Here is a 9,106-nt window from a genome sequence, read left to right as displayed (position 1 = left end):
GTTCAGCTTCGTCGGGTGTCAAGACAAGCTGTATTCGCAGAAGGCAGGTGTTTGCATAGGATCCAGCGTTGCTCCATGTTGAGCGATATTAAGCCAGGCTCGCTCTCAGTTAATCTAGCGTGTAAAGCGACAGGCGACCCAGAAAGCACCGCACACCCGGCCTGAAGAGGAAAGGAAAAAAATTTCCCTTCTACCCTATTTGCATCGGGTCTCCTGCGGGCAGAAGATTGTAGGATAAAGATTCACCGTCCATGTCGTACATTCAGCACCCGTTAAACTAAAAGAATAATGCCGAGCATTTCAAAGAAAAAGTTTCTAAAATCATCAAAAAAAAATGGTGCAATATCACGCACAGTGATCTTTTCATGAACTGCCGCACAGGTGCTTACAGCGTTCCCTTGTCTTTGGAGCCCGATACACTGGCTGACTGGTCGCTGCTTGAACCAGCATTTGCAAGAGCACCAAAATAACCTTGCCAACAGCAGTGACCATTTTGAGCTTGTCGCACACTAGGGGTTGCGAGTGACGAAAAATAAAAAAAAATGTTCTGCTCTGTTACGTCGCGTTCAGGTGTTATACTCCCACAGGGATCAGACCATGCAGAAGTGCATGGGGTGCAGAAGCATATTTTATTGCAAAGGTTCGACGTGACTGCGTTAGTAACCCTACCGTTATTTTCCTTGAAAAAGAGCTCTTGATTTCTGGCCGTTTTTGAGAGGCACACGCATATTTTTTTTCGTTTTGCCTTTAATTGAATTGTCATATGCCTTTCCACCGTCCTTTATACAAGGTGTCCCGGCTTACATCAGTCAGGGATAAAAATACGCCGAGGTATTCCAAGACGACGCGACGAAATGCATGCTGTACGCAATTGTGTGGAGCAACTCGCACTATTCTCTAGTGTGCTTAATTGCGTAATTAGCCGATATTAATCAACCAACTTTGCAAGAAACAGAGGTAGGCGAAAATGGCCAAAGAGAAAGTTGTAGACCGATCCGAGAATCTTCCGTTTGAACAGTGCTTAGCTCTCAAACTCTTACGTATCGGCTTTTTTTCCCGCTCACTGCAAATGCTCGCGAAATCCAAAAAATACCAGGTGACATGCCCGCTCGCGCGCCGCGATTTCAGCGCTCTCAAATGCTCCGTATAGGAATTAACAGATCATTTAGCGCGGTGTGTTCCTCCTTAAAAGGCGACAGGGCAGCGACGCTGCAGCTGGCTGTGCGATTCACGCCAGCGGTATGCTTCCCTCGCGGCGCTTGATCAGAGCGACAAGCAGACACAGTCCTTATCGCTTGCGCTCCCGTAACAACACCCTCTAAATACTTTCTTCAGGCCTCTCCAGGCCCTCCTTTCCACACGCGCTACGTCACGCCAAGTGTCCGGTCAGGCTGCTCACCAAGCGCGGCTCCGCTCCGCTCGGTTGTCTCCCTCGATGTGCTCGCGCTTGCCCGGGCAAGCACAGACACGAACGCAGTCTTGCAGTGAGCGTCTAGCTGCTGCTTGAGTCTTTCAGCCTGGCGTTGGGTGCATTTCCGTTCGCTCCTCGCACGGCTGTGTCTGTTTCGTGTGGCCGTTTCTTGTGTGGCGTGCGTACCTGTGCTAGCGCACGAATGGGAAACTGATTGCCTGCCGTGTAGCGAGTGCAACTTCGTGAAACATGGGCCGGTGCTGTGTTCCCGGGTGCCGCGGGAACTACCAGAATGGTCCCAAAGTACGTGTTTATTGCTTCCCAAGAGACGAAGTACGAAGAAAAGCCTGGTTGCGAGCCATTCCACGGAAGGATTTCACACCTACAGAGCATTCGAGGGTAAGACTCTGAAATATTGCTTAATAGGCGCTGGTAATTATCTTAGTTGTGAGCTGTCGCTCCCGGAAAGGCATGCTGTCTTTGTAGGCAATGATATCACTTCTTACACTTATGTATGAATTGTCCAGGAAGCATTTAGTTCTGTGGATGTGCATAAGGCTTGTGTAAAAGCTGTGTAAATATGTAAAAGCTGTTCACTATTCAGACTCTTTTTACTTAGTGTTTTAGGCAATGGAGAGTCATGGCGAATGGCCTTGCTTCATTTTCTCGTGCAGGTGTGTGAACTGCACTTCCACGCAGGCGACTTCATTACGACGTTGTCACACCAAGATGAACTGACAGGGAAAATAATAGAGGTGAAGCGTGACAGGCTACAGTTGAAGATTGATGCTGCGCCTTCTGTTTTTCCAAACTGCCCAAAATACTTGTCCTCAACGCCTGGACGGAGTGAATCGCCAGAGACGAAAAAAGCAAGAAGGGAAAACGCTGCTTTGCAGGAGGCTATGAGGAAGTCACTTCAGTCTAATGAGCTTGAACAGAAAAGAAACAAAGTTTCATCTTACGAGGAGTTCAAATCTAAGTTGCCTGGAATCTGCAACACGAAATTCTGGACCGTTTCTGTCGATGAGCAGTGCGTTAGGTTCCTTCTCATCGAGAATGATCCTTCACCTAATGTGAAATGCGCCTTGGTAGTTCTCCCTGATCTGTCACTTTCTGTTTTCTTGAATGGAGTGAAGCTTCTGTCGCTTCCTTCAGGCAGGATTCTGCCAGCTCAAGTATGCGACACCTCCAGCCTGTCCTTGCTGCTAGAAGAACTCGAGATAGGCTTGCATAATATACCTGAGGTGACGAAAGAGTCGAAACATACTAAAGTATTGCAGTTTGTCGGTTCACTGCTTGCAGACCTCATTGAGGACAGTGATACGACGAAAGAACAGTCTTCTTTGCTGAAATTTCTGGTTGAGCAGATAGAGCTTCTCCTCGCGAAACAGCATGTGTATAGCGCAGAGCTGCTGGTATTCGCCAGTATTTTGAATTCAATTTCTCCTCACGCATATCACTTCACAAGAGCTGCATCAAGAATCATTCTGCCCCATCCTTCCACACTGCGCCGTGTTTGCTCAAATTACAAAGCTGACCCTCTTGTGGAGCAAAATCAACCGCACTGTCTCTCCTACATCCGAGAACGAGTCAAATCAATGAAAGACCACGAGAAGACAGTGACCCTGATGATCGATGAGATCCACATAAAACCATACTTCGACTACAAAGGGGGCACAATAGTAGGATCGTCGGTTCATTCAACGGAACCAGCAACAACAGCCCATGTGTTCATGGTACAATCACTCCTTTCTGCAAACAAGGACGTCATTCACATATTACCTGTGAGCAAACTGAGCGCAGAAATTTTGCACGAGCATGCTAAGAACATAATCATTAATGTTGAGAAAATGGGGCTCAAAATTATCGCTGTGATAACGGACAACAATGCTCTGAACCGCAAGATGATGTCGTTATTTGCTACAAGTCCTCAGGTGAGCATTGTCTATCCCCATCCAGCCGATAACGCTCGCCCTCTTTTCTACGTGGTCGATCCTGTGCATCTCTTGAAGTGCATTAGGAACAATTGGATTAACCAGAAAAACCCTGGAACATGCCTCTATTTCCCTGAAATGGACTTGAGTGGAGCAATGCCCGAAGGGCCTCCTCGTATGAAAGCTGCTTCTTTCGCAGCTGTGCGGCAGCTTTATTCTTCAGAGAAGACGTCGCTTGTGAAGGCTGCTTACAGACTGAACGCAAAAGCCGTGAATCCAACCTCAATGGAGCGGCAAAATGTAAAGCTCGCTCTCGACGTCATTAATCAGTTTGTTTCAAATGCCCTCAGGACACATGGTTCCGCGTTCAAGATTCCTCAAGCTGAGTCGACTGCTCTTTTCATTGACGTTATCCTCACATGGTGGCAAATAGTCAATGTTAAGACCCCTTGCAAAGGCCAGAGGCTAAGGGACAGCATGCAAGACCCTGTAAGGTCTGTTGATGACACACAGTTAGCTTTCCTGAGCGGCGTTGTGGACTGGTTGGACGCTTGGGCAAGAATAAACATCACCAGTGGCTCGCTGACGAAAGAGACTCACAGTGCTTTGCGACTGACATGCTATTCTCTGGTAGAACTCTCGCGCTACTGCTTAGAAGAACTTCACTTCAAGTACGTACTGCTGGGCAAATTTCAGACGGATGCGCTAGAAGACCGGTTCGGCCGTTACCGCCAGCTGGCAGGATCACAGTACCACATTTCCGTGCGTCAGCTCTACGAATGTGAGAAGAAGCTTCGTCTTCAAAAACTTTTGACATTTCCACGCGAGGAAACAGAGTTTGAAGACGTAAGTGAGGATCTTGTCCCATGCAACTTTTCTGTGGCTGTCAGCGACGACGATATTACACACGCCCACTCTGACATGGATGCTATTGTCTACATTGCAGGATACGCTGCTCATGCTGCTTTAAAGAAGCTTTCATGTTCTGCTTGCTTCAGCACATTGGTGATTGAAAATCGAGAGATCGAAGCGGAAAATACTGCCATGATAGCTAACCTGTCGAGAGGAGGGCTGAAGTTTCCCCAGCCATGCACAGTTCACATGGTACTGATGACTAAACTAGTTGCAGAGAAGTTGTCTTTTGGAGCAACCGCGGAAGATTTTCTCTCCTGTAGAAATCAACGTGGTGTCGTGATTTCACAGACGATTTCCCTCCTGGACGAACACGACATTGAGACATGTGAAAATGGCCACACTGCACAAACTCTCCTGCGCTTGGTAGTACGCGTTGCAACCAACGTTGTTCTAAACAACTTTTGCAAACTAAGAAATGATGCCATACAAGACAATGCGCAGCAGAAGGCCGCAGCCCGGAAAGCAGCAACGCTTAAGAAGAAGTAAGTTTTATTCCCAAGCAATAAAAATGCTTTGCGCACACTTCATTGCTGGTGTCTCGTCGTTTTTTATTGTAAGGGTCAGATTAGCTGTACAAATACTCAACAGCGCAACATTATTGTGAGTGTCATTATTGCTGTGTGTGAAAGCTTTAAGCAAAACACAATACAGAATAAAACTAACACAATGCGCAGTAGACGGTGTTTTTTTTTTCAATGTTCACGAACTTCTACTTTAACAACTAGATATACGCATGTGCGGTCTGTGCGGATGGATTTTACCGCACGGCAGACATCATGTACGTGATAGAACCTAATAATTAGATGATTAATTGAAATTAACTAATCAATTTTTTATTATAATGACCAATAATGCGAAATTGGCGGCCGTATGCTAAATTGTTTATTATAAAAAACTGTATTAGCAGCTCGAACTTTCTTGACAATAAGGTGTTCTGCAATAAAAAAAATATATAAAGCAGATAAAATGATAGCCTAAGGCGCGCACAAACTAGCGAATTTCTTTTCTGCAGCAACGACAAAAATGAAAATGAAGGAATCACTTATAAGGCAGCTACGTACGGCAGTACCCGAATAGTGCAGACGGGCGCGGCGCGCTGAAATCGCGGAGCGCGGGGCCTGCACGGTCCCTTGGCGTGACGTCACGCGCCCGGTGGAGAGGCCTTAGCATTGAGAGGGTGTTGTCCCGTAATCGCACGGCCAGCGTGTGCATCGAAGCCTTGTCAGCTTTTAATCAGCAGCTTGTTGGGTGGACCGTTTGCAAGCACTGCTATCGTGGCGCGCAAGCGGACATGTCACGTGGTATTTTTTCTTGTATTTCGCGGGCATTCTGCAGAGAGCGAAAAAAAAGCTGAAACATAATGGATAGAAAGTTAGACACTGTTCAGTGGGACGTTTCGCGGACCATTATACAACTTTCTCATTAGAACTTTTCGCCTATCTTCGTTGCTGGCAAAGTTGGTTAGTTAATCTCGACTATCTATGCAGTTAAGCCCCTAGAATAAATATGCAGTTAAGCCCAATACAAAAATAGTGTGAGTTGCTCCATACAGTAGCCAGCAAAATGCATTTGGCCCGTCGTCTTAGAGTTCCACGGCATATTTTTAAACCCTGGCTAAATTTAGCTGGGACACCCTGTATACTCCAGAATTTATTTTAAAAAAAAAAGCCTTAGTTGTGAGTCAGTGCCCGTCGTGTCTCTTTCTTCCTTGGTGTCTTCTGTCATATATGCGCACTTTTTTGCACTATGACCTTACACTAACTCGTCCAACTGAACATTTAACTAAGTCACTGAGTAACGACTCTGCTATGCAGCAAAGGCTGGGCAGGCGATAGAAGAAGACGGACCTTTGTCTCAAGGCAGTAGGGAGTGGGCTTCTCAGTCCTGGTGACCCCGCACCGTATTTCTGACTTCCACCTTTCACCTTTCCGTACAACAAGCCCGAGTAACGAACTGTCCTCCTCCCCCTCAACATGGGGAGAAAGCCCCGCCCCTCTAGGTTTACTGTCTAGCCTATACTGGGTTTCCAAAAAAACGTTGTCCCCGTGTATAGAAAATTACTAAAAACTTTTCATCTCTTGTCTTTTTTGTGTATGAATTATAACTTACGCCTTCAATTGCGTTTGTTTGCACTAGAGGAGCAACTGTATACGTGAGTTCACATCTCGAAGACCGGTGGGGCAAAATTCCGAATCGAAAAGAGCCTGCGCCGAAACAACGCAGGACTGACATTCCCGTGTTGCGAGTTTTGCTTGCTTAGTCCATAGGCGGGACCCGAAAGGTCGCATTTTATGCTCTTTCTCGTGCTGTGGCGCGACTCAATATTGCTCGTGTTCTCGCTCAAGTGCGATGGCGACGAGATAGAAGGCAAACACGGCTGAACGAAACCCGCGTCGCCCAACCGGCCGTCGTTCAATATCCGCTCCGCCGAAAGCTTCCGCGTTTGTCGCAAACACAGCCCTGTCGCCGCTTCTGCAGCCGGCGATCGCAGTAGCAGCTCTGCTTCCGAACTCCAGCATGTGACACTTTTTCTTTCTCTACCCAAGCGACGCGCAGTGTCAATACCCCCGACAAGCACGGGTACTCATTCTGCTGGCGTAAGCAGTGTGGCAGTGGCGCCTCTCTCTCATGCGTATGCTCAGCGCATAAACAGTAGGAATACGCAGATCGCCTCCTCTCCATCTGAGGCGTCGAGCTTCATACGAACATGGAAGGCCGCGCTATATCTCATAGCATTTGCCTTGACGCTGAGAATTTTCCTTTAGGCTTTCCTCTTTAGGAGGCGATAAGAGCACAAGCGTTGACCATCAACTCATTTCAGCTTCAGGTGCCAAAGCTTCGACAGCTAGCCACGGTTCACTAATAAGGCATTTTTAAAATTCACTTCGAAACGTAGGGCAGATCATGTTATTTTACGACTCTGCAGGGAACGCTGGAATGTACGCTTTGGAGTATCAGGACTGGCCCCGCGGCGGTGACTCAGTGGTTAGGGCGCTCGACTACAGATCCGGAGTTCCCGGGTTCGAACCCGACCGCGGCGGCTGCGTTTTTATGGAGGAAAAACGGTAAGGCGCCCGTGTGCTGTGCGATGTCAGTGCACGTTAAAGATCCCCAGGTGGTCGAAATTATTCCGGAGCCCTCCACTACGGCACCTCTCTCTTCCTTTCTTCTTTCACTCCCTCCTTTAACCCTTCCCTAAATGCGCGGTTCAGGTGTCCAACGATATATGAGACAGATACTGAGCCATTTCCTTTCCCCCAAAAACCAATTATTATTAATATAATATTAGTATCAGTACGGCAGTGACAGCGGCCTTTGCGTCGAGCTTCTTGTTATTCTTCTCACACCACTTGCTGGACGCAACAAAACTGTGCCATACTGTGACCTCGACTTTCATACGAAGTGAGTTCTATGAGAATCCGTGCCAGATTTGGGAAAGCCTGATTTGGACGTTTTCCATGCATATTTTGGCAATCGATATATGGTGTTTATAATGCAACAATAACTCAGCACTCAGTTTCTTACGCCCGTGTTTCCTTGACAACAAATCGGGCAGAAAAATACGAGGACTAGAAAAGGTAGGAAAGGTAGCTGCGGTTCAACTACTGCTGCTCCTTGTTAGGTATTGAAAGCGGTAGTGCATCGGGCAAGTAGACGCGGCTTGGCCTCTAACGTTAAGTGCGTTCTACACAATGGATAGGCTACGCGCCCACTCCGCCAGGTGTCGGATAAATTAAACATTGATCACGAGAGGTTGGTAACCCAATGAACGCTTTGGTTTATGCTGCAGTGGAGCTTGTCTGCCCAAACGTTTCCAGCGCTAATGCATACAACCCACATCTCTCTCTCCACCGCCACGTATCTCAAAGCGCTATTGAGGCATCCACTGCCTCAAGGATCCAGTTAAGCGCCTTCCTTTCTTCAAAATCATCGGCACCTAGAGCGTTGTCAAAGCTAACACCGATGAACACAAAGAACGCCGATGGTCTATAGCTTCAGTGCCGCGTTTCTGTAACAACGCTGTGAATGCCAACGCAGACAGCGCACATCTGTCACTAGCGCCACGCAGCTTGAAGCCCGACTGAGGTGTCCACGGTGTCAGACGGGCCAGTTATGAGCCTGTCCTTTGCTCTCGAAGAAAATTGAAAATTGTTTTTGTAGCGAGAGCTACATTACGGTAGCCGCTTCGCCTTCAGCATTGTCTCATTTTTGCCGCGGTTGCTCCTCGACCGTGGTCGCACCGCTCGGCGCGCCATCTGGCATGACATCACCACGCCGTTGCGCTCGTCGGGGAGCAGACGCCGCTCGCCTCGCCAGTTGTGCGCATGCGTAGTAGAGAGAGAGGGGCTGTCGCAGTGTCTATACAGATACGGTTCGGCATAGCGGGAGGCGAGCCGCAGCGTTTCTTCGGCGTCCCGTCAGCGTCTCGTCTACCGGCGTCGTCGCTCAGAGCCCGCAGGAGAGGGCGACCAAACACGAGGGCATACGAACTGGCGTCTCTAGACGGGGGTGGGCAGACACCATCCGTAAAGCCCCTCAATTATCCCCTGTCCGTAGCTAATAGTACCATTCAATGGCGATGGGAACCTTATGCAGAGGGAAGGGGACAATAGCAAGGGTACAGAAGGGGCACTGCTGCCTTCGCAGAAACGGGCCGCGGTTTTTGGCCCCACCAAACCCCACCCATGAAGTATTTCCGGCGCCGACGCTGATATCTGGCCTCGCCAGATTTCTGCATCTCCCTGCGTCGCCTCGCTCCAAGCGCCGAATTCTCGCCTTGTGCTTCGGCCGTTATGGAGGCTTGGCTGAAAGAAGCCAGACATCGGCGTCGGAACGAAACAAGCGT

General features: G+C 48.4%; 1 protein-coding gene across 1 annotated transcript; it reads left to right on the top strand.

Moving 5' to 3' along the window:
• The first annotated feature begins 1,445 nt into the window (after positions 1–1,445).
• LOC144094883 (uncharacterized) lies at positions 1,446–5,279 on the top strand. The gene is made up of 2 exons (XM_077628756.1): positions 1,446–1,810; positions 2,086–5,279. Exons 1-2 carry the CDS (start codon positions 1,661–1,663, stop codon positions 4,744–4,746), a joined length of 2,811 nt encoding a protein of 936 aa, XP_077484882.1. The 5' UTR covers positions 1,446–1,660; the 3' UTR covers positions 4,747–5,279.
• The last annotated feature ends 3,827 nt before the right edge of the window (positions 5,280–9,106 follow it).

Source organism: Amblyomma americanum, chromosome 6 (assembly GCF_052857255.1).
Source record: "Amblyomma americanum isolate KBUSLIRL-KWMA chromosome 6, ASM5285725v1, whole genome shotgun sequence".
Taxonomy (NCBI): Eukaryota; Metazoa; Arthropoda; class Arachnida; order Ixodida; family Ixodidae; genus Amblyomma; species Amblyomma americanum.
The sequence above is the reverse complement of the archived record's forward strand: the minus strand, read 5'-3'. Positions and strand labels throughout refer to the sequence as shown.